The following is a 26,776-nucleotide window of genomic DNA, read 5'->3' as shown; positions in this document are numbered from 1 at the left end:
GAGCAAGGTTATGCCAGTTATTAACAATTTGCCAACAGCCAACCTGAAATATACAGATCATATCAATCTTTAACTTTGGCTGAAATAATACAGATTAATCTGAAACAATAGAGTCTCTGTATGATCTTGACTAAATATCTTTTTTCTCTCATTTTTCATCTCAGACACTTGATGTCTTTATCTTCATATGACACACAATCCCTTTCTTAATCACAATCTCCTTTATTTTTCAGTATTCCCATTACTCTCACTCAGGTACAGCCTTTCCAGTGATTATCAAAATAACCTGATTTTGTAAGTTGAGTTGTTCTCCACCAATAATCTTCAGCATAGCTTGGATAAAGTCATTACCACAACTCAGATACAAACCTTCAGATTCAAGGACTGTTTCTTTCTTGTGTTATTGATTAAAAAAAATGCTCTTGCACTATTTTAACTTCACTTTCTCTATACCATACCTTAATTCTAGTAACACAATACTCTACACTTTGACTTACTGCTACACTGCAGCCTGCAGTTTTGTTTTATTATTGCACTACCAACCAAACTAATGTTGACCTGCTTGATAGCAAACACAACAAAGATTTTTATTGTCTCTCAGTACATATGATAATAGATAGTTCAATTCAATCAATTCCACTCATAACCATTACCCTAACTCAGGTACAACCAGTGTATAAACTCTTCAGTAACCATTATAGTAGCAAGAGTATAGTCAGAGTCAATCCGCTACATTAAACATTTCCATAACTTGTGGATAGTCAATCCCTACCAGTACCTGTATTAATATGGGCATAGCCAGAAGACAATCCTTTGAAACTTCAGCATTTTGACATACATAAATGCTAATCAACTCTTCTGGTATTTATTTGGGAAATGCTAACAATTATGCTGGAAACAATTGACATTTCCTTCCAAAATGTGGGGTAATGAGTGGCTGTGATCTTTGTCTTCTCCATTTACTAATAAGACATCATCATTATTTCCTGAATTCTATCTAGGAGATAAAAATCAAAACTTACTTTGGTCACTGGCCCCTCCCCTACCATAATTCATTGCAACCTGTCTGGATACAGACTTTGAAACACATATGCAGAGTTTCTGAACATTTAAGATTTCTGTATTATACACACATTGTACACATGCACATGCAGATTTTATGAATGAAACTTGTGTATGCATGCAAACTTATCTGAGCAGCACAGTTGGCATAGCAGTTAGAGCAATACCTTCACAGTGCCAACGATTGGGACCAGGGTTCAAATCCCTCACTGTGTGTAAGGAGACACATTCTCTCCATGTCTGCATGGATTTTCCCCAGGGACTCCGGTTTGCTTGCACTGTTCAAAACGTACGGGGCTGTAGGTTAATTGGGTGTAAATTGGGCAGCAAGGAATTGTGGCCTGTTACTGTTCTGCATATCTAAACTTTAAAAAAAAATTAAAATTAAAATACGTACTTAGTTACTGTTCATGTATAAAGTCTATGTGCATCTAGCTTGTTCATCATTTCCAAAGTACAGAAAAATGCATCAAAAATATCTGAAATGAAGAAATAAAAAACCTCCTGCATTTATTTGTCTTCATACACAAGCTCCTGTTTTTCAGAATATTCTGTGTACTGCTGAAATAATTCTGTTACTTTAAACACAATCGATTCCCTGGGTAGTTCTGTTGTTTCACTATCTTACCCTCAAAATACATGTGCACTTTATCCTCTATTTTCAAACGGCTGACAGCAACATGTGCTGAATGTATATGCCAAGAAGCAAAGCTCTCCAGTGTTAGATTTTCTAGCTTCCACTGTAGTTAATTTACAATGAACTCTTGCACTTCAAGGAAACCTGGATGTTAAAAAAAATTAGTCTTTACCAATCTTGCTCTTCCAGCTGGAACTGTACATGACACCACTGGTAGATGTGACACAGTCTCTTCCACACACTCTTTCTTTGGCTTGGCTTTGCGGATGAAGATTTATGGAGGGGTAAATGTCCACGTCAGCTGCAGGCTCGTTTGTGGCTGACAAGTCCAATGCAGGACAGGCAGACACGGTTGCAGCGGTTGCAAGGGAAAATTGGTGGGTTGGAGTTGGGTGTTGGGTTTTTCCTCCTTTGTCTTTTGTCAGTGAGGAGGGCTCTGCGGCCTTCTTCAAAGGAGGTTGCTGCCCGCCGAACTGTGAGGTGCCAAGATGCACGATTTGAGGCGATATCAGCCCACTGGCGGTGGTCAATGTGGCAGGCACCAAGAGATTTCTTTAGGCAGTCCTTGTAGCTCTTCTTTCGTGCACCTCTGTCATGGTGGCCAGTGGAGAGCTCGCCATATAACACGATCTTGGGAAGGCGATGGTCCTCTATTCTAGAGACGTGACCTACCCAGCGCAGTTGGATCTTCAGCAGCGTGGTTTCGATGCTGTCGGCCTCTGCTGTCTCGAGTACTTCGATGTTAGGGATGAAGTCGCTCCAATGAATGTTGAGGATAGAGCAGAGACAACGCTGGTGGAAGCATTCTAGGAGCCGTAGGTGATGCCGGTAGAGGACCCATGATTCAGAGCCGAACAGGAGTGTGGGTATGACAACGGCTCTGTATACGCTAATCTTTGTGAGGTTTTTCAGTTGGTTGTTTTTCCAGACTCTTTTGTGTAGTCTTCCAAAGGCGCTATTTGCCTTGGCGAGTCTGTTGTCTATCTCATTGTCGATCCTTGCATCCGATGAAATGGTGCAGCCGAGATAGGTAAACTGGTTGACCGTTTTGAGTTTTGTGTGCCCGATGGAGATGTGGGGGGGCTGGTAGTCATGGTGGGGAGCTGGCTGATGGAGGACCTCAGTTTTCTTCAGGCTGACTTCCAGGCCAAACATTTTGGCAGTTTCCGCAAAACAGGATGTCAAGCGCTGAAGAGCTGGCTCTGAATGGGCAACTAAAGTAACATCATCTGCAAAGAGTAGTTCACGGACAAGTTGCTCTTGTGTCTTGGTGTGAGCTTGCAGGCGCCTCAGATTGAAGAGACTGCATCCGTGCGGTACCGGATGTAAACAGCGTCTTCATTGTTGAGGTCTTTCATGGCTTGTTTCAGCATCATGCTGAAGAAGATTGAAAAGAGGGTTGGTGCGAGAACACAGCCTTGCTTCACGCCATTGTTAATGGAGAAGGGTTCAGAGAGCTCATTGCTGTATCTGACCCGACCTTGTTGGTTTTCGTGCAGTTGGATAACCATGTTGAGGAACTTTGGGGGGCATCCGAGGCGCTCTAGTATTTGCCAAAGCCCTTTCCTGCTCACGGTGTCGAAGGCTTTGGTGAGGTCAACAAAGGTGACGTAGAGTCCTTTGTTTTGTTCTCTGCACTTTTCTTGGAGCTGTCTGAGGGCAAAGACCATGCCAGTAGTTCCTCTGTTTGCGCGAAAGCCGCACTGTGATTCTGGGAGAACATTTTCGGTGACACTAGGTATTATTTTTAGGAGAATCCTAGCGAAGATTTTGCCTGCAATAGAGAGCAGCGTGATTCCCCTGTAGTTTGAGCAGTTTGATTTCTCGCCTCTAATAGCACTCTAATAGCACTGTATATGCCTCCATTGTGCTAAATTGTACAGGTTCACAAAATATTAGGTAGTTCAAAACTATGAATCTATGAAGCTCAATGGATCACCTGTATCAACATAAATGTATTTAACCCCACAATCTGCAATATCATGACCTGACATATCCTTCTATCTACCAGTACAACTTAGCCAGGGAATAAACAATGGTTCAAAGAGAAATGCAAAAGGACAGACTGGAAGCAGCACCAGCCATACCAAAAATGAGATGCCAATCTTATGAATTTGCAACAGCATAAGCCTTATAAGCAGATGAGTTTCCTCAAAAGGTCTTCCAATTTGCAGTCATACTTATACTTACAATTTGTCAAAAATCTTAAACAATTTGTAAAGGGAGCTTCAACTGAAGTTACAATAGCAAGATGAAAGAATCCACCCATTGCTTCTAACATTAATCTAGATCAGTGGTTCTCAACTTTTTTCTTTCCACTCACATACCACTTTAAGTAATCCCATATGTCATAAGTGCTTAAGGTGGTATGTGAGTGGGAAGGGAAGGTTGAGAACCACTGCTCTAGACCCAATTGTTACTGAAATATTTTGCTTGAGAAAAATGATCACTGGCCCATTTCCTTTGGAGTTATGAAACCATGCGCATAACAAATCAATTAAGTATGATTAAAACAGTGGTTTTCAAACTTTTTCCTTTCCACCTACATACCACCAATCTTCAACAACTTTCATTGGTCTTTTCTACCATGAATTCTTGCTTGGTACTTGATTTATTTTTACAACTGAGATTATATTTATATAAGGATTAATTACCCCAACTTGAGTCACTAATAGAGCATGTACATTGCAAGAAGAGACTTGGAAAAAGTACTGTATTCATGCTTGGAAGAGAAAATGAGACATCTGGGACTCACTGACCTGCAGACCATTTAAGTTTGAGGTGAGTCAGAAGTCTAATGCCGAGATATTGTTTCTTCATATTGAACATAGTCCTGGGTTCGGAACATGAGCAGGAACACTTTGGAAAAGTGAGTGCACTTTCCATGCTTGATGCAGGAACAATAAACCTATTCATTTGAATGGATCCATCAATCCTGTGAAGAAAGTTAAAAGCTTGTATTATTTTACTTTATTATGTTTGTCTTCATTGGACTCAGCATTGAGTATAAAAATAAAGTTATGTTGCAACTTTTAAACTTTAGTTAGGCCACACTCAGAATACTTTGTGCAATTCTGGTCGCCCATTTACAGGAAGAATGTAAATACTTTAGAAATGGTACAAACAAAATTTACCAGGATCCTTCTTGGATTAGAAGGAATGAGGTGTGGGGAATAGTTGGAAAATTTTGGGTTGTTTTCTATTACAAATGCTTTAACAATGGTTAGCTGATAAGATTTTGAGAAGGAGATCCTCACTGTTATGCTAGCTGAGGTCTGGTCTCAACTGCGAGCATGTCATTTGCCTCTAAGGCCAAGGATGAACGTACCAATGCATCTGTATCAGATTATTACAGGCATGTGGAGAGTTGGAATGGGAGGGGTGGGGGGTGGTGGGGTCTAATCCAGACAACAGTCCAAATTAATCATAAATTGACTTATTACAGTGTGTTGATATCATCTAGGAAATCAAAGGATTGAATTAAATGTTTACTTTTGCAGTACTAATGTCCAGTTTCATACAAGGCAAGTTATTTACACCATATATACAGCATCTACCTTCAGTAATGAAACTGAATGAATCCAGTTCAGTTTTGTTCAGTAGCAAGTGCTTGGCTGCCAATGAACAGGTTATTAAGCCCAAAACCAACAAAATTAAGAAATGCACCATTGTTTGTTATTTATTTGTCAATCTGAAAAGACTATATACCATATCAAAATTCTTCACAGTTTATGATTCCTCACAATCTTTGTTTCAGTACATTTAGTTCCAGTAGCTCCTCATAAATATGCTTGTATCTTTCTGAAGAATCACTGATGTGTAATATTATGCAATAATTACTAGAAGTTAGCATACTAGTGTAGCAAGGAGTTAGTAAACCAAATAACATATTTAAATTATTGATACCTATTATTTAAGTCTATTTTAAATATTTTTAAAGATCAGAAGTATTTGGAAAGCATTCCAATGCCTTTCACAATGGAAAAGTTGGCAGAGGGATTCTGAGGGATAGATGTAGCAGCATTTGAAAAGACAGGGACTGATTAGAAGTTTTCAACATGGATTTGTGCATGGGAGAACATGTCTCATGAATTTGATAAGAGCTTTTTGAAGAGGTGACCAAGAGGACTGGTAAGGGCAGGCTGATGAATAATGTCAATATGGACCTTAGCAAGGCTTTTAACAGGTTCTAGAGGCAGGTTAGACTGGAAAGTTAGATCAAATGGGATCCAAGGATAGCTGGCCAATTGGGTTCAAAACTGCATTAAGGCATGTAGTCAGAAGGTAATAGTGGAGAGTTCTCATTTGGGGTCTGTGTGCCACAGGGGTTGTTATAGTTTGTTATCTATATTAATAATTAAATGGCAGGGCAGATGTGAAGTGCCAGATGACTTACTCCTGTACCTATTTTCTTTTGTTTTCCATGGCTTTGTACTGTGTATTGTATCTAAACTGCATAAAATATTGTAACCATGACCAAACCATTCCCTGTACAAATTTTGCATTAACTTGCTTTTCACATTTGATGCTCCCATTCTAGGAGAATATTGAATTCAGGAGTTCACTCCCAGAACTAAGGTCACGACTAAACCAAGTGAAACTGTGGAGTTTGTCAACTAAAAAAAAGAACCACAGTGTCATGTAGCAAATAAATACATTTATATTAATTAATTTTATTACCATATGTTTAGAAGCAACTTCAATGAATAATACTTCAAATGAAGTAATCTCTTGTTACCAATATCTATACAATGGACTAGTTTAATAATTGAACTCATTCATTTCACTTTAGCATTATATATTTTCAAACAAGGATAAACTTGGGGTCTGACAATCTCAACAATTGAAATTTTAGTAGAATTCTTCTCACAGTTTCATGATGGATTGACAGTATTTGCGATATTGCTAGGGTCACAGAAGCTCATAATGGTGGCCATCTGTACATCAAGACATTTTCACTGCACTTTCTACCTTTACTGTACTCTGCACACCTATTTATGTTATTAAAGACTAATACTAGACATGATAACATTTCTTGCTGGTTTAAGTAAGTGGTAAGCACTGAGTTTGTACATATTATGATACTGCATTTCAAAGCTTGACTATGGAAAAAGTTATCAACAGGAGATGAAATGCGCTTATTGGCAGGAAATAATGGACCACATTTTGTCTGAGAGGAATGTAAGCAGTATTTAATATTGATGTTATCTAATATTTCATTTTACATTATGAGCAATGTGTGAGAACTTAAAAAATTGGTAAAGAGCAAATTTAGAAGAATCTGATATGAAAAGAATTGCAATTCTGAGTCAAGGTTTATAGATTTGGCAAGGTGTTCAAATTTATAAATAAGTATAGAATCATAGAGAGATACAGCATGCAAGCTGATCCTTCAGCCTACTGAGTCCATGCTGACCATCAACCATCCATCCTGCCCTCATTCATTCAATTTGTCCCACATTCCATGATGGCTAATTAGCCAACCCATATGTACCTTTTTGGGATGCAGGGAATTACTTGGAGGAAACCCATGCTGCCAAAGGGGGAATGTGTAAACTCCATGCATACAACATCAGAGATCACAAATGAACCAGAAAACACTAAATTAAGGTGAAAAGAAAATAAGGGTGATATGAAAAAGCATTTTGTTTATATGGTGATTGGTTGAAGTACACTGAATAAATTTGGATAAATACTTCAAGATAAAAAGTGCAAACATACAGAGAAAGAGAACGGACTGAATTGTAAAAACTCAAGAAAGGGCCAGCATGGTCATGAAGTGCTGATCGGTCTCCTTCTGTGGCTGTGCCAATTTATGATTCCATTCTATGGATACAGTTGATAATAAACTGGAATGTTGCAGATTTATTTTATGTGTTCTTTTGTTTATTGAACATTTCCTTCAATATTAGCTGATGTCCTGACATCTGGATTAAAAGCAGTCTTTTACTGTCAGTTCTTCACTGGATTGCTAAATTTTTCTTGGATTTCCAACCAAGGTATTTTATTTCTGAGTTTCTAACCACTTCTTTATGGTAGTAGGAGGAATGAAGTTGGGAGCAAGGGAAGTGGTGGGGGGGGAGGAGGAGGAAGAAGTTGAGAAGTAGCAAGGCTCGAAGCAAGGGATAAAACTGACAGCAGTCCCAGGTAGAGACTTGCTCTGGATAAAGCTTTCAGCACCTTGGTCATCTATAAGTCTATCTCATACTCAATAATTTTACAGTCATATTTACAGAGTGGAAACAGGCAGCTGGCCAAGAATCAGAACACTCCCCTTTCTCCCCCTTTTCCCTTATCCCTCTCTCTCCTTTCCTCCAGTGCACCATCCCCTTCCCTCTCCATTCACAGTTACTCCCCATTCCTATCTTTGTTGTGCTTTTCCTCCCTCCCTCCTTTCCTCCCTCCTTTATCCACCACTTGCTTATGGGCCTGTGATCCTCCCCCAGCTCCTCCCCCCACCATTTTATTCAGGTATTTTGCTCATACCTTGTTGAAGGGTTCAGGCCCAAAACGCTAGCAATGTATCTTTACCTTTGTTGACCTCACCAAAGCCTTCGACACCGTGAGCAAATACTAGAGCGCATCGGATGTCCCCCAAAGTTCCTCAACATGATTATCCAACTGCACGAAAACCAACAAGGTCGGGTCAGATACAGCAATGAGCTCTCTGAACCCTTCCCCATTAACAATGGCGTGAAGCAAGGCTGTGTTCTCGCACCAACCCTCTTTTCAATCTTCTTCAGCATGATGCTGAACCAAGCCATGAAAGACCCCAACAATGAAGACGCTGTTTACATCCGGTACCGCACGGATGGCAGTCTCTTCAATCTGAGGCGCCTGCAAGCTCACACCAAGAAACAAGAGAAACTTGTCCGTGAACTACTCTTTGCAGACGATGCCGCTTTAGTTGCCCATTCAGAGCCAGCTCTTCAGCGCTTGACGTCCTGCTTTGCGGAAACTGCCAAAATGTTTGGCCTGGAAGTCAGCCTGAAGAAAACTGAGGTCCTCCATCAGCCAGCTCCCCACCATGACTACCAGCCCCCCCACATCTCCATCGGGCACACAAAACTCAAAACAGTCAACCAGTTTACCTATCTCGGCTGCACCATTTCATCAGATGCAAGGATCGACAATGAGATAGACAACAGACTCGCCAAGGCAAATAGCGCCTTTGGAAGACTACACAAAAGAGTCTGGAAAAACAACCAACTGAAAAACCTCACAAAGATAAGCGTATACAGAGCCGTTGTCATACCCACACTCCTGTTCGGCTCCAAATCATGGGTCCTCTACCGGCACCACCTACGGCTCCTAGAATGCTTCCACCAGCGTTGTCTCCGCTCCATCCTCAACATCCATTGGAGCGCTTACATCCCTAACGTCGAAGTACTCGAGATGGCAGAGGTCGACAGCATCGAGTCCATGCTGCTGAAGATCCAGCTGCGCTGGATGGGTCACGACTCCAGAATGGAGGACCATCGCCTTCCCAAGATCGTGTTATATGGCGAGCTCTCCACTGGCCACCGTGACAGAGGTGCACCAAAGAAAAGGTACAAGGACTGCCTAAAGAAATCTCTTGGTGCCTGCCACATTGACCACCGCCAATGGGCTGATAACGCCTCAAACCGTGCATCTTGGCGCCTCACAGTTTGGCGGGCAGCAACCTCCTTTGAAGAAGACCGCAGAGCCCACCTCACTGACAAAAGGCAAAGGAGGAAAAACCCAACACCCAACCCCAACCAACCAATTTTCCCCTGCAATCGCTGCAATCGTGTCTGCCTGTCCCGCATCGGACTTGTCAGCCACAAACGAGCCTGCAGCTGACGTGGACTTTTTACCCCCTCCATAAATCTTCGTCCGCGAAGCCAAGCCAAAAAAACGATAAAAAATTGGTAAAGAGCAAATTTAGAAGAATCTGATTATGTTTGACCTGCTGAGTTTCTCCAGCATTGTGTTTTTACCTGGCCAAGAATGTTCTACCCATACTAATTTCCCCTGAGTGTTTGAGCCATATCCCTTTAAACCTATTCTATCCATGTATTTGTCTAAACGTTTCTTAAGTGTTGCAATAATACCTGTCTCAACTATCTCCTCCTCCAGATTGTTCCCTTTGTGTAAAAAGATTACTCCTCAGGTTCCTATTAAATCTCTCCTCCCCTCCCATTAAATCCAAGCCCTCTGGTTTTAGATTCTCCTACTCTGGGCATAAGACTGCATTTACCGGCTTTTGGGCTTGCTTCTTTTGTTCTCGTGTTGTGGTTTGTTTAGCTTTGGTGGAAGTAATACCAGATAACTATATATGGGCAAACAGATGAAAACTGCTCAGAGCACGAAGCATCCGGATTATGTAATATAATTTTAAAAGAGAAAATATAAATGATTCACCCCCCAGTTATTCACATATTTAAAGAAAATAAATCCCTCATTCATGAAATTTAAAAGCATACCCCTTATTTTCACATCAAAATTGAAAATATTTTTTAAATAAGTAATTAAATAGAATGGACTTAGTTAAAACTTTACAGAAAATTTTTGTTATGTTTTTATATATCACCCATTTATTAAATGCAAGAATAAAAATATTGTTAGTGGTGAATCCCTAAAGATTTTAATAAATAATAATTTTAGTTAAACTTTTCAAGACTTTGCCAATGAAGGCCTTAAAGAAAACCACATCCTCTCTTTAAAGTTAGCACGTCACACTTGAAGCTTTTCCTGTGAGTTTTTTTTCACATTTTTACAAGCTGCTTCTGCCATACAATTGAAAAGAGTTTAAACAATGATTTCATATTGTCCAATTTGTGGGAAGCCTGTCTATTTTGGTAAGTGTGTAAATCTGTGGAAATATATTGCTTAGTTAACGGAAAAATTAATTCTGTAAATAAGTTGTTATGGCTTGATCTGTGTTTCAGTCGGCACAGTATTGTGTAACGCAACTGAAATTATCGGTATCTTGAAAATGGCAAAAAATGCACAATGTGCTCTGTTATGTGCTTTGGGGAAGGATTTAATTTGACTGAGTTTAAATGTCAAATGACTGAAATATACAGAAACTGTTAATGGTATGATTGTGTACTGTGGGTACGTGGCTTGAAAAAGTTTTTTGGTCTGAGCTTTACAAATGAGCAAACATGAACATTAAAGTATAAATAAAATAATTAACTTTCTTCTTTTGAAAACTCTAAATAGATGCTTTGTACCTTACAATAAAAAACCTGCAGAAATAGGCCTAGTGGGTTTGGCACTGCTCAGCTTGCACCTGTTGCTAGATAAGGAACTGGTCTCCATATCAGTCACATGCCAATTACTTTGTCATTACACAAATAGCATGAAAAACACATGATCATTTTCATAGAAAATCTTACTGGGGTGACATCTTGTCTTAAAAGTCACCTGTCAAACACTGCTCAATAAAATACACGTTGAAAGGAGAATTTTGAATAAAATTGCCAATCCAAACAGACATAAAAAGTAACATTAGCTCAATAAAATCACAATAGGGCCATAATTAATCATATATCTTCCTATTTTTTTGAACAAGCATATCTCATGTGCTATTCAGTTACTATGAATCAAAGAAATCTCATATTTGTTAAACAATTTATTGGAAATAAATTCTCAGTTGGTTTTGGTTCATTTTCACTAAAAGTTTATTATGTTTTTCCATCTGTAGCAGAGAGAAAGCGATCTTTAGGCAAAGATTACCACCCTCTTTGTCTGAAATGCTACCGATGCAAGCGTCAGTTAAGTCCTGGACAGCATGCAGAGGTAAGTGGAGTCTTAAGCCTCTGTTTGCCCCATTGTCTTATTATAACTTGCAATATCATCTTACTTCTATGGTTATCTTCTTGTGAGAATTATAAACAACCATAACGTCTGGGGCCTCTGTTTTAATCATGAGCATCAATATCTCTTGTCTCATGTGCATAGAACCATAGAACACAGCAGCACAGAAACAGCCCTTCTAGTCTGTGCCAAACCATGCTTTTTGCCTAGTCCCACTAACCTGCACCCAGTCCATAGCCCTCATACCATACTTCTCTCATCCATGTATCTGCCTAAATTCTTCTTAAATGTTAAAATTGAGCCTGCATTCACCACCTCAGCTGGCAGCTCATTCCACACTCCCACCACTCTCGATATGAGCATGTTCCCCCTAAACCTTTACTCTATCACTCTTAACCCATGTCTGGTTTGTATCTCCCTACCCTCAGCAGAAAAAGCCTATCTACATTTACTCTGTTTATTCCCCTCATAATTTTAAATACCTCTATGAAATCCCCCCCCCCTCATTCTTCTACACACCAAAGAATAAAATCCTAACCTGTTTTACCTTTCCCTGTAACTCAGTTCCTGAAGTCCGAGCAACAATCCTAGTAAAGCTTCTCTGCGCTTTTCTATTTTATTGATATCTTTTCTGTAATTAGGGTCCGAAAACTGCACGTAATACTCCAAATTTGACCTCACCAATGTCTTTTACAACTTTACCCTAACATCCCAACACCTATATTCAATACTTTGATTTATGAAGACCAATATGCCAAAAGCTCTCTTTACAACCCTATCCACCTATGATGCTGCTTTGAGGCAATTATGTATCTGTGTTCCCAGATCCCTGTGTTCTACCGCACTCCTCAGTGCCCTCCCATTTACCACGCACGTCCTTTTTCGGTTTGTCCTTCAAAATTCAACACCTCACACTTGTCTGCAATGAATTCTGGAGCTAAAACTAATTATGTTTCACCTTGATATCGGTTACATTTCCACCACTGAGATTCTCCCCATGTACATGGCAGGGCACCAGAGAGAATGTGAGTCACAAGAAGATTGCTTTCTGAAGCAGTGGATACATTGCCAGTTTCAGCTGCAGGCTGCTTCTGTGAGTTTCTCTGAGTCAATGAATGCTGCCACATGAATAATTGGAGTAAATAATGGATATGAATTTAAGTTACACTGACTAAAGTCAGATCCTCTACAGAGCAAAAGCAAGATGATAAATGAATACATTTTAAAATGGCCTCGTACATGTTATAGTGCTTGTTAATTTAAACCAGATATTTTGAAATAACATGCTTTATGCAAATATAACTTCAGACATTAAAATGTTTATTTTGGAAATTCACCCAAAAAAACATAAAAGAAACAGACAATCAGAAACGTCAAATAACAGATGAAAACAGAACGCATCCTTTATCATCTGAAATGTATCTCATAATCTATCATTCAGAGTCCAGACAGTTACAATTAAAAATCTATTCAAACAAAATGCATAAAAAGTCATATGCTTTAAGTTTGTTTTCATATACATATATATCACAATATATTTGTCACTGAGCAATTGTCACAAATATAAAGTTAAGGATTTATCTAAATACGAACTGAGATAAAGCAAGGTATTTTATTTCAGTTGCACATCTTCAGGGGTTGGCTAGAAAATATAATACTAACTAATCTTTGATGGCAAATTTTTAGTTGTAATGTTCTGAATTTCACATAGGTAGCTGATAGGTGAACATTTATTAAGTGTTTGTCCCAGAAGAACGTACCTGTACTAAGAATTTACACCATGGAGCGAACACAACCTACCCAATTATGGAAATTTACATAATCTACTTTTATGCAAGAAGTCCCAAGAGACTTATCCAAGGAACATAGAATTATTACAACCTGGAGAAAAAATAATTGTCGAAAAGTAGATTTAAAGGAAGAGGAGGATACAGAAACAGAAGGGAATTTCAGAATATTGGGTTGAAGAATGTATAGCCATCGACAACAGTACCATGAAAACATGGGATGCAAAAGGAACAAGAATGCATAGATGGCAGAGTTGGACTGGAAGAGATAGAGAAACAGGAGGAATGGGAGGGATTGGAATAAGAATCTCCATAAAGATTAAAAATTTAAAATAGTGCTATCTACAAATAACAATATGCTTGTTTTTATTTGCATATTTGTATTTGTATATAGCACTTATGGTTGGATGCTAATTGTATTTCATTGGCTTTGTAATTACTTGACACAATTAAAGTTTAATCTAATCTAATAACTTGATCCAGAATCTTTGTAGGTCACTAAACACAAAACAAATAGTACACTTCCTATGATTTGTTAAGATATGGGCAGCAGGGTTTTGAATTAATTTAACAGTTTGGAGGGGAGAAAATGAGCCAGGGATGCTGGCAAAGGCACCATTCAAATAATTACAACAGCACAGCTAATCCATAGCTGTCTTCACTCTTTACAAGCATGACTTTGGAAACAAGTGGCAATAGTCAAAAATGCTGACACCATTTAACTAGTTAAAACTCATTAGTCACCTGAATGAAACATTAGTAAAGTCCTCAAGAGCTATGCAAAAGTTCAGTTTAGCTCAGTGGTAGCAGTGATCAGTAATCTAAATCTGCAGCGGGCCCTACTCCAATAGTTTAAGATTGAAATCGAGGCGAACCTTGTCATGCAGTGTTGTGATCTTGCTCTATTAATAAAAGGCACATTAATCTATGCCCTCTATATATTTATGCTGATGTAGCAGTTGAAAAAAAGAAGGGGATTTCTCCTCATATCCTAGTGAGAGTTTATCTCCCAGTGAACAACATTCATGGATTAATTTATCATTTATATCACTTCTGTTTCTAGAAATAGTTTACTGGTTTTTAACAAACTCTAAATCACCACAGTTAAAATAATGTTTAATTAACTGAAAGACCTTTAGAATTCTTAAGTTTGTGAAAGGAGCAAAGTATTTTTTTCTACTTGCTTCACCAATTCTGCTGTTGAAACCCCAGATCATAACTTTCTTACCCAAGGTCTTGACCCAAATTTTTGAAGAAAACATCATGAACTGGAGATTATTTAAAGGTTCATTGCCCATAGTCCAAATTTACCATTGTTTTCAGATCAAAGGATTTATTGACAAGTTTATCAAGCAAATATGCGGAGGTGGGATGGGGCATTTATTTGTCTGGCAGCAAACTGTCTATATCATTCAAGAGCCAATTTACCTCAAAAACAAACTCTGGAGGAAACAGAAACCACAGCAACTTTTCAATATAAGGAAAGTAATTATATCATAACAATGCAGTGGATGGATGATTGCTACACATAAGTAAATCACTTCCATAAAATTACTTAAACGAGCTTGATTTCAATGGAATTATTCAATCATCTTCTCTCTTCCTAGATGTCAATATGTGCCGCCTTTACCGGCACATCCATATTTTGACCTTCAATCTCCCCTTAGCCCAAAAACTTTCCAGAAAATCTTAACTTCACTCATTCCAGCCTGATGATCATCCCCAGATTTCATCACTCCTTGTTTGATTGTTGGAACTTTTTGCTGTCAAGTCTCCAAGATCTGGCACCACCACCCTGAATCTTACTCTCCTTTAAATACAAAGTTAGCTTTTCAACCAAAATCTGCCCATTTTCATTTAGTACCAATTTTAAATGGTAAAATTCCTGGGAATGAACTTAGAATATTTTGCTTGGTGAATATATAAATGAAACACTATGTACAATAAAAAAGGAATAAGTTATTCATTGGTAAGTAGTGTATGAGCACAGTTTTGAGGAATCATCATAAAAAAAACCACTTGTTTATCATGTGCTTCACATGAAGCTTTGGTTTCCTACAGTTGACAAATAATTAGAAAATTTCAAAAAGGTGTGCATGAATTCCCTGAACTAATATCTGTGATAGTACAGATTCTATCACAAATGTGTATATGTACAGATGGTAGTGTAGGATGACTGTGATTGGCTGAGAGCGTAGCCACACCTACTGGCAGATCTTAAAGGATTGCTCCTAGCCAGACCAGGTCATTCTGGACTGGTCGACCTACTTGTGATATGCTCCAGTCTTTTAGTTAATAAAAGCCTTGGTTTGGGTCAACAAGTCTCTGGGTTCTTTCGACGCACTCTACAATATCCAAGAAGACAATGGAAAGTAAATTAATATTAAAGGTTTATAAAACATTCTTCAATACATTTTTGCACTGATGGTCAATTAATATCGAAGAAATGCTTTCAGAAATATAGAATCCTGAATAAACAAGGCTACACTGGGTTGAATAAAGAGAATTAGGTTCTTGAAAGCCCAGCAGTGTCTAACAGATGCTGAGAGATTGTTCGCCTTAGGACAAGGTGTCAATCACTTAGGAGAGAAGTGAGGAGAAATTTCTTTACTGAGAGGGTTTAATCTTGAAATTTTGCACAATGTTCACAGAATATATTCAAAGATAGAGTGTTGAACAAGAGGACATTGAAGAATGTGGGGAAAAGGCAGAAAATAGACAAGATCCAGGATTAGCCATGATATCAAATAGCAGAGGAAGTTTAAGACACTAAGTGGCCTATTCATTGTTCAGGCTATACAAAGTACTCTGGTTTTCTGGTATCACAAGCTGCACAGCTCACCGGAATATGTATCTACATGCTGCCACCATCCTCCAAACATAAACCATGTCACAACAGCACTTACATCAATAAGAGGAACTTGGTTCGTACAGAACTTTTGAGGTTGGCTACATGTAAAGCAGCAAAATCATTGAGCCTTGGAAATATAGTCATCAGAGACAGACAGCCTTCTTCCAAAACCAACCATTCTTCCAGCAGCTTGATCCACATCCTTATTTTCATCGTGAAATGTGACCGTCAGTAGGTCCTTCATAGGTGAATTGTAATTGCTAGACATTTACTGCTCTAGTCAAATAACATGCTTAAACTAGATTTTACATTGTGAGCTTTCCATGTGTAATGAAAAGCTAACTCTCTCTATGGAAAATGAATGCTAAGATCTATGATTCAGAGACAACATGCTCTCCATTTATACAAAGCATTTGGGGGTGTTATAATTTGGTTGAAGCATTAAACAAGTAGGTGAGTGTCTGAATGACATCTCTTTCACAACCAATATCACCAAAAGAAAGCTAATAGGGATCCGTGTAGGTTGCACGTGGTATCTTGCTGTGTGAACATTAACCATTTTGCTTAAAGCATGAAATAAGAAAATTAAAACTCTTCAGGCATTTTGAGGATGTGAAATGTTATTCAAATTACTTAATTAAAATAAAAATGTAATTCAAATGCCTTCAATTGTTGTTTTTTTTTTGCTTAGTATGATGAGAAACCATACTGCAATCACTGCTATCTACAGTATTTTGGACCAAGAGGTAAGATTACTTTTATCTAATACAAGGAAATCATAGAAATCATGAAAAAACATACATTCACAAAGGTGGATGAGGATGGACACACATACACTGTAGCCACAGAAATCACATTATCTTAAGGAGTAATTTCAAAATTAATTTAAACATTTTTTGCTGTTAATATACCTTGAAGATAAATAGCAATATTTTTACACAACCCCACTGATACAGCTTCTGTTCACTCTAATTTATTGTTTACCCTGCTTTTTTGTTTGCTGAAAAATCTTCAAATAATTGGTTTTAACAACCAATTTTAAATATTTTATTCAATTTTGGTATAAATCAGTAAATAAATCTGTGTCTGGGTTAGTTCTAACAAAACTCAATTAGGACATAAAGATTTTGCCACCTTTGTCCAGTCTGATTTAAATACAATTCCAGTTCATTCTGGCAATCCAACTTATTTCTGTTGTAATGGTTAGTAAAGCTTGGATTTCTCGTGGAGCTAGAGTTTGAAAATCTTTTAACACCGTGTAACTGCTGCGCTGAGAGAGGGTAACACTGACTGAAGTAAGTGCACAAAATTGCTGGAGAAACTCAGCAGGTCCGGCAGTGTCCATAAAAGGCAAAGATATATAACCATCATTTTGGGCCTGAGACTTTTGGACGCTGCCAGACCTGCTGAGTTTCTCCAGCAACTTATTGTATTTATTACAAACATCACATCTGCAGACTTTTTGTTTCCTACACTGTCTGAAGTGTTGCTTTCCAATTGGATATTAAACAAACGTGCCGTCTGCTCTCTTGTGCTTACACAGGATCTTATGACACTACTTCCAAAAAAAACTTCCAAATATTTTTCCCCTCAGTTAACACTACCAAAACAGATTATTTATTTTCTGAGATATCGCTCATGTTCCCCCACACCTTGATGAAGGTCTCAAGCCCAAAACATTGGTGATGTATCTTTACCTTTGCTACATAAAGGCATTGCTTGACCTGCTGAGTTTCTCCAGCATTTTTGTTTTTTCACTTAACTACGGTGTCAACAGAATCCTGTGCTTTACCATTTATCTTGTGAGTATTTGTTATGCATAGATTGTCTGCCATATTTTCTGATCATACAACAGCAGCTATACAACTAAAAACTCACCTTCTGTGAAATACTTTAGGGTTTCCTGAGAATGCAACAGACACTTTATGAATGCAAGTTTAATCTTTCTTTCTTTACATAATTTATTAGTCCATTTTTGTTTAAGATTTCTCTTTTTACATTTCTATTTTTTTAAAAGTGAAACACTTAGCCTTGTATTTGTTTATAATTAAGGCTATTTATTTTGTTCTTGACAAGATGACCACTTATCATGATGATGAGCTTTACTTTAGTTACACAACAATTGGTTTTACTACTTTGCAGTTTGACAGTCGGTCAACTGTGGTCTTCTCTACATCAAAGAGACTGGACACAGATTGGGATATCAGTTCACTGAGCACCTTCACTCCCAATTGTGACCTCCCAATAGCTAACCATTTCAGTTCTGTGCCACACTCCCATGTCTGTCCATGGCCTTATGTACTGTCCCACCAAGACCACCCACAAATTGGAGGATTTTCTATCTGGGCACTTTGCAGCCAGATGGCATTAACGTCGACTTCTCTGGTTTCTGCTAACATGCTCTCCTCTTCCCTCTCTCCCTTCCTTTCCCCTTTCCAGTTTGTCTCCCTCCCTTCCCTTCACCTAGCCATCCCTCCTTCCCTTGATCAGTGTTGTCCCCTCCCTCCTCCACCTATCACCTCCTGCATTTGTGACCGCCCATTCCCCCTCCCCTCCACTTTTGTTCAGATGCCTGCCACCATTTTTGCATACCTTGATGACGGATTCAAGCCTGAAATGTCAATTACCTTTGCTATAATAAAGGATACTGTTTGACCTGCTGAGTTTCTCCAGCATTGTGTTTTTACTTCAACCACAGTGTCTACAGATCTCCCAGTGTCTATGTGGGGTTCCTCTCGGTGGTCTGGTTTCCTCCCACAGTTCAAAACATACTGGGGTTGAAGGTCAATTGCATGAGATGGGCAGCATGGGGTCGAGTGCTGAAAGGATTTGTTTCTGTGCTATATGTCTAAATTTAAATGAGTTATCAATCCAGGCAGTGAGCACTGCTTCACAACATTGTGTAGCATAAGGAACTAATGTACTCAAGTTCTTGACAGAGTTGCTTGCATCCTCAATTCACATACAACAGCCAGTGCCCAGAGATGAGCAGTTCCATAACCAACAGTAAAGATTCTGTGGCTTACCACACCAAATATCAATGGTCTTGAATAATAAGGAAACTAATAGGAAGTCGAGAAACAAAAGAACTGCAGATGCTTGAATCTTGAGCAAACAAAGAGAAGTTGAAGGGTCAGGCAGCAGCCAGGGAGATAAATTGATCATCGATATTTTGGATATGCATCGATATCCTTTTCAAAGCTAGGAATGGGAAGAGCAGATATCAAGCACAAAAATAGGGGTGTGGGAAAGACTGATGAGGGGTAAAGAGGTATTAGGATACTGGATAAAAAGCAAGGTTGGAGAGGTAGAGACAGGTAGAGGAAGAGACAACTGGGAGTGAGGGGTGAGAAATCTTTGAGAAAAATGTTTGGATGGGTAAAGTATAGATGAAAAGTGAAACTTGATGGAGGTGGAGGTCAGCTGAAATGTTCATGCTGTTGGATTTTAGGCTACCCATACAGAATATGATTTGTGGTTCCTAAGGGTATTTTTATTTTTGATGTGGCAATGGATGAGGTTGAGGACAGACAGGTCTTTGTGGGAATGGCCAAAGGAATTGAAATGGTTAGCAATCAGGCTTCTATCCAGCTCCTGCTGACAGAGGGCAAGTGATTGGCAAAGCAGTTACCAAGCCTCAACAATGTAGAGGAGGCACCAGAATATAGTAGACTAAGTTGGAAGTGATGCACATGAAGCTCTGCCTCACATAGAAGGTCTGTTTATGGCGCTGGATGAAGGAGTTATTTCACCAGCCAAGGTTGCAGTGAAAAGATTGGTAGAAGAAGGTGTAGGGAGGAAAGAGCAAATGAGGGAATCATGGAGATAGTGGACCTTGCAGAAAATGGAAAGGGGTGGGAAGAGGAAGATGTGGTTGATGGTGGGATTGGCAGAAGAGTCAAAGAATGATGACTAGATGCAGAGAATGGTGGTGTGAAAAGTGAAAACTATGGGAACTATTCTTATTCTGACTGGGAGAAGCAAGATGTGAGATGCAGGAGATGCCAGTGAGGGCTTTTTTAACAATATCAGTTGTGGGGGGTGGGGGGGGGGAATGAGATGGGGGAGAGCCGCATTTCTTGAATGAGGAGGACATTACAATTGTTCTGGTGGAAGGTCTCATCTTGGGAACACATGGGGCATAGATGGAGGAACTGGGAGAAAGGGATAACATCCTTATAAGTGTCAGGATAGGAACAGGTTAAGTTAGCTGTGGGAAGCAGTAGGTTTGTAATAAATGTTGATGAATAATTTGTCTCCTGAGATGGGGACGGAGAGATCCAGAAAAGAAGTCAGAACTGGTCCAAATAAATTTGATGGTAGGCTGGAGATTGGCAGTGAAATTGATGAAGTTGTCAAGTTTTGCACAGGTACAAGAGGCAGCACCAATGCAGTCATCAGTGCAGTGGGGAAAGAGTTATTGGTAGTTAACTAATGGGAAATGGTGGCTCCTTGAACATCTCCATCTGCAATCATGGTGTCTGCCAATGAGTCAAGCAAATGAGGCTTAAGATTTTGTAAATTTTCCTGTCAAATGTTTAGTGGATTGTCATATCTGACCTCCTCCAAAGAAGGCAATCTACAGCCAATTTGGTTCTCCTATTAATGAGAGGGCAAATGGACTGAATTGCCCCAAAGCAAGTAAGCTTCAAAAATCTCTTGCCTCCAGCTCAAAAGATAAATGATTCAATCCTTGAAAGGTTACCTTGAATCAAATACAATCCACATCTTTCAACCTTGAATGCATCAGCACTTCCAGTTCCCTTAGCATCAATATATCAACATCCAGAGGGACAAGGTTCACTGCATACTGAACTAAAACAGCTTTAGTGACAATTGTCTCTTCACAAAAATACCTGCTGTGCACCATTGTTGTGCAAATAAGGGAAACACAAAAGAAAGATCCTAGATCATCCATATTCTACAATGCTCAGGCAAGAAGGTCAAAGAATACTCACTGTGCATTTATATGTACATGTGTGTGCGTGCGTGTGTGTGTGTGTGTGTGTGTGTGTGTGTGTGTGTGTGTGTGTGTGTGTGTGTGTGTGTGTGTGTGTGTGTGTGTGTGTGTAGAGATAGATAAGATAGATAATACATATCTATAGAGATATAGATATATTTTTATATAGAGAGATAGAGAGACAAACACACACATATATACAAACATACGCACACACAAACACAAAACCATTGTCTGCACTTGCTAAATTACTTTTTTGCATTAGCACAATTAAAATATTTTGGTACCTATTGTCTCTTTTTAATCCAATTAAGTGTACCTTATACAGTTTAAATCCTAAAATCCGGACTTCTTGGGCATTGGGTTGATCCAGATTTTTGGATTTTCTGGATTCATGGGCAGTATTTTTTTTAATTCAAATTTAAGGAGGAATAAAGAAGTCTTGAGCAGGTAAATTTTGAGAGTTTATTGATGAGCAAATACAGAATGTTTCATTTATCAAAATGGACATTTTTAAAGAAAAATAAAGTCAGCACCTGACAAAAATGCAAACATCAATTTTTTTCTCTACAAAAAAAGCATTTAAGGCTTGAAATTATGTTTAAAAATTAACATTGTAAAAGAAAAATACAGTATACAAATGAATTTCTTAGTAATAAATTTTCCATTCTGGTCCATCAATAACTGCTGCCCAGGCAACGTTACGGAGAGGACTAACCAAGTGGAGATTTAAGAAGGAGTACTCCAATGGTGATGGATGGGATGCCTCCAGCAGGAGATTCAGTCCTAAGCAGAAGCCTCATCCATTCTAGAAGCATTCTGTCCTCAGATTTGATCAACACCGCAGTCCCAGCATTGTTTGTTTGTTCCTTGCCCTCTAGTTACATCTTTGCAATAAGATAAGCTGCCCATAGCAAGCCTCCACTGTGTTTTCTCAGCTGAGGCTAGTGCGCTGAGACCATCCATGTTCTCGTTGCCTCCTTGCTATCACAGACATTCTCATCTTTTACAATAAAACATGCCTGTTTCCTAAGTGTACTGATGAAAAAAAAGCCAAAAGATTTACTGTTTTTCTCTCCACAGATGCTGCTCGCATGTTTCCAATATTTCCAGTCAGTAGCTCATGTTTATCCTGTTTATCCTGACTTTCAGATAAAATGTAGGCAGGCGCCTAAACCTCGCCAACATTTTGTCAAAACTCGATGAAGGGCTCAAGTCCGAAACTTGGTCATTATCTTTTTCTTTGCTATATAACGTACACTGTGTGACCTGCTGAGTTTCTCTAGCAGGTAGATGGACAAGAGAGGTGTGGAGGGTTATGGGCCGGATGCAGGTCAATGGGACTGAGTGGGAGGAGGTGTTCAGCATGGACTAGAAGGGCCAAATTGGCCTGTTTCTGTGCTTTAATTGTTATATGGTTAAATTACTTATATTAAGCATAGTCACTTGTTGCTGCTGTGCATCTGAGGCACTTGCGCATGCCTGCATGCATGGACACAAAAGTCCACTAAATTTTAAGTTTGAGAGTCCAAATTCTCAGGTGGTCTGGATTTCTGGACTTTTACTGTAGTTGTTTTTGTAGTTTTCTTTTACGAAGTACCTGTTCAGCTGCAGCAAATAAGAATTTTGGTGTACATGTATATGACAATAAACTCATTATTATCTATTTGTACAGGATGTATTTAGAACTCACCAAGGTATGTTTGCATCTCACATCACTCTCCAATCAAGGATATGGTTATAATAATATTAGAAGCACAATAGTCTGTATAATAGCACATCATCAGAAGGTTAATCTTGAATTCCCGAATCTCTTAAATTAAATTTGATTCAGTGATCAAAATTTTCATTAACTTGACATATAATTATATAAAACTTATACCATAAAGAAAGGCAAATTGTCAGAATAAATGTGAATGCTTCATACGAGCCTCCTTACACTCTACTTCATCAGAACCTCTCAGTAAATTCTTCTTTTCTAATCATACTTTCCCCAACAACCATCTGTTGCCAAGACAAACAAAGAAAAAGATACATAACACTGTGTTGGTTAGCAAATTAAAAGCTGTAGCTTCACCCTTCACCAGACTCAGGCCCCACCAGGCGATGAATCCAATTTACACACCTTCATTCACCATAAACTTCACTGGCTAGTGCAGTGTGGGTTTTTTTTTTCATCTTCTAACCTCAAAGTTAATGAAACTTCTAGGTACCTATAAATAAAATAAATTATTTAATCAGAATTAAAGTCACTTACAAAAACAACTGTAGGTGTCAAATAAGAAGCCATTTAAGTAGGGCTGTGTATAGCTTTGTGAGATTTAGCTATGAAACAGTATGAAACCTGATGAGCAAATGATAATGGTTGATAATGATAATAAGTTTAATGTCATATACATAGTACAATATACAAATGTACCAAAATTATTACTTGCTGCAGCTGAGCAAGTACTTTGTTACAAAAAACAATAGCATACATTAAATTAAAAAGAGACAATATAATTCAAAAAAAGAACAATTCTGAAGTAAATATTTATCAGAGGCATAGAAAAATATGCAATATATGGCTTCACACAGATATTAACCACTCTAAATAAACCAAATAAATTAAATATATTAAAACATACCCGCACAGGACTGTGAGGCAAGCAATCTGAGAAGTATGCATAAATCAATAAGTGAAGTTTCACTGTGTGAATCCTTTGTTAATCAGTCCATTCATTTTCATTTATCATTCTCTTTATTGCTGCTTGTATTTCACTGTAGGAGCAAGGCGGCCAGCATCTCGAACTACTCCTGGAGCAGCTGGATCCAATGTTCCAGTTGAGAACACCAGCACTTAGTGTCATCCTGTTTAAGAATGATTTGCAGCTTCAACCCTTAAGAAAATCAGCACAGCAACATACAGAAAAAGAAACAGTAAAAACAAATGTACCTTTTGAAATAATTAGTTCCTGTGCCAATTGTTACGTAAATGAGAAAACATTTGAAAATAAATTAATCTCAAACCATCCACAGTAATGTAATTTTGCATATGAAACATATCTGTTCGCTGTCTTGACAGTTAATCTGTGGTTCTGTTTATAATTTTAGTAAAATCAAGTCATCAAAGACCAATACAAAAATCTACAATTCTTCACAAAGCAACTCAGTATTGGCCCTTTCCATGCAATGCATTAATTTGGTTGGTTGGAAAAGAGCTACTGTGAAACCAGCTGGTCTCTTCAGACTGGTTACTGTTCCAATCATTCAAGCATTGACTCCAGTACAGTAACCAATATATCAACTGCTATATACAGCTACACAAATAATTGTACAGTAGAAAATGTATTTTACTTGTAAGACTTTTATATCTTTCTGTAATAAAAATATATTTCTCCCACTTCCTGTCTGCATCCCTTATTTCCTGTGGCTACATTATTGTCACTCTTTACACATTAAATTTGGTGATATAATAAGAAATGCCAAGGTAAACTTATCATTGATTTTGAAATATGGATATTGAGTTTTCAGAATTCTTTCAAAATATTTATGAAAATAAAAACTTATGTTTTCTCTCACTAAATTAAAAGGCCAGAAATTGTACTTTATCTGCCTTTGCAAAAAATATGTTGGGTGCTTGTGCCAAATTAAGCTTCCACAAAAAATAATAAAGTGATTAAAAAGCAAATTTGAAACAGTAACAAATTTTATACCTGGAAAGCTTTACATTTGTGCATGTTTTCCATGGGATCATACTCAATTCACCATAACTGCAGACACTTTACAAACGGCAGCTAGAGAAAGGTGTCAGACCTTAAAGATACACTCCCCATGGCAGCCAATCATAGCAGCTCTAGCACATACTATTTATGCCAGAAGGAAAAAGAACACCCACATTCACAGAGAATGTACGAGATCATGTGTTCAGTGATGGGGGCCAGGGATGGAGTTGTGTAATGCTTTGGCCAAGAGATTGATAAAAAGGTGTCTTGAATCTCTTCCTCCAAAACATCAGAGGCTCAAGAAACATCATGTCTTTTTAAGATATATGAGTAAAAATTGCATCATCCTAAAATACTGCCCTCATTTCTCTCTCTCATGCAAACTGTTACTCAAACCTACCCAGCTCCCTCACAGCACCATACACCTCATACTGCCTCTATCCCATTCTCTACACAGAGAGCAAGCTTACAGATGCATGAAAATGAGAAATATTTCTCTATATTTCATCTCTTCTGTTTTAGCTAAAATAGCATTGAATAGATGTTTCTCAGTTTCAGTGCCTTACACAAGGCTGGAGGACATAATTCTCCTCTACTTCATGCCTCATAATAAAAAGTATTACAAAATCTATTATCAATGCCCATTAACAATGTTTCATTACAATGATTGTATCCCCTTTGAATGGATTTTGAATAGACCTTTACAAATCCAAGTGTGCTGTTGCATCACCATACAGATGTTTTGGAGGCAGCTTATAAATCCTTTTATGTTCTGTCTTTGGAGGATCTGAGGAGAGATGCACTGTTTCCCCTTCACTAGAACATTAGAATACTAAGCAGGAGATGCAGTAGCACATGGGGTGATAAAGGAAAGGGAGAACAGATGGAGGAAGATAATGATGGGAATGATCACAGTATGTCATGGTAGCTACTAACTCAAAACAGCATCTCAGACATACCACGATGAGAAAATAGGTTCGAAAGACAATTAAAAAATTGCAGGGTTGGAAAATCTGAAATAAAAATAGAAAATGCTGGAAAAAACTCAGCAGGACAGGCAACATCTATGGAAAGACAAACAGTCAATATTTCGACGACCAATCACATAGTGCAGAGGTTTTCAAACTTTTTCTTTCCACTCACAAACCACTTTAAGTAATCCCTATGCCACAGGAGCTCTTAGTAAGGGATTATTTAAGGTGGTATGTGATAGAGAAAAAAAAGTTTGAAAACCACTGTTTTAATCATATCTAATTGATTTGTTATGTGCATGGTTTCATAATGCCAAAGGAAATGGGCCAATGACAATTTTTCTCAAGCAAATATTTCAGTAACAATTGGGTCTTGAGCAGTGGTTCGCAATCATTTTTTCCCCCATTCACAGACCATCTTATGTCTTCTTTGGCTTGGCTTCGCGGACGAAGATTTATGGAGGGGGTAAAAAGTCCACGTCAGCCTATGGCATAGGGAATATTTAAGGTGGTCCATGAATGGAAAGAAAATGTTTGAAAACCACTTAGTGGTTAGCGCCATGCTATTTCAGCACCAACAACCTGGGTTCAAATATGGCGCTGTCAGTAAGGAGTTCATAGATTCTCTCATGTCTGTGTGGATTTTCCATGGGGGCTCAGGTTTCCTTCCACCCTTCAAATCATATGGGGGTTGGAGGTTAATTAATATATGTGGACAGCACAGGCTTGTGAGCCAGAAGGGCCTGTTATCATTCTATACATCTAACTCTAATTCTAAAAAAAATTCTAAAAGTGCAGTGCACACCTGAAGCCAAGAAAAGGTCATGTGCACTGAGAAGTGCCTGTTAAGTTTTCCCTTTGGTACAAATTCACCTGAAAATGAGTGAGAAAATTAATAGCTCCAGATAAAATCCATTTTGAATTACAACAGAAATTCAAAAATCTACCTATTTCTGAGGAAGATGATTAAATATGTCTCTGAATCATCTTTTGTGTCTATTAAGAGCATTCACTGAAG

The 26,776-nt window shown here is 38.4% G+C and overlaps 1 protein-coding gene across 4 annotated transcripts in view; it reads left to right on the top strand.

The window, feature by feature from the left end:
- The window catches only part of LOC138757914 (cysteine-rich protein 1), a 30,478-nt gene extending 6,013 nt beyond the window's left edge, over positions 1–24,465 (top strand). Inside the window, exons 2-6 of one of the 4 annotated variants that reach the window (XM_069926050.1) lie at positions 7,612–7,698; positions 11,373–11,467; positions 12,496–12,578; positions 16,815–16,869; positions 23,850–24,465. In XM_069926050.1, coding sequence (XP_069782151.1) covers positions 11,422–11,467; positions 12,496–12,578; positions 16,815–16,869; positions 23,850–23,926 — 261 coding nt within the window. In that variant the 5' untranslated portion in view covers positions 7,612–7,698; positions 11,373–11,421 and the 3' untranslated portion in view covers positions 23,927–24,465. Of the gene's footprint in view, positions 1–7,611; positions 7,699–10,392; positions 10,522–11,372; positions 11,468–12,495; positions 12,579–16,814; positions 16,870–18,562 lie in introns of those variants that run through there. The other 3 variants (XM_069926019.1, XM_069926029.1, XM_069926039.1) reach the window with 3 other exon arrangements.
- The last annotated feature ends 2,311 nt before the right edge of the window (positions 24,466–26,776 follow it).

The sequence above is a fragment of the Narcine bancroftii genome, chromosome 1 (assembly GCF_036971445.1).
Source record: "Narcine bancroftii isolate sNarBan1 chromosome 1, sNarBan1.hap1, whole genome shotgun sequence".
NCBI lineage: Eukaryota > Metazoa > Chordata > Chondrichthyes > Torpediniformes > Narcinidae > Narcine > Narcine bancroftii.
The sequence above is the reverse complement of the archived record's forward strand: the minus strand, read 5'-3'. Positions and strand labels throughout refer to the sequence as shown.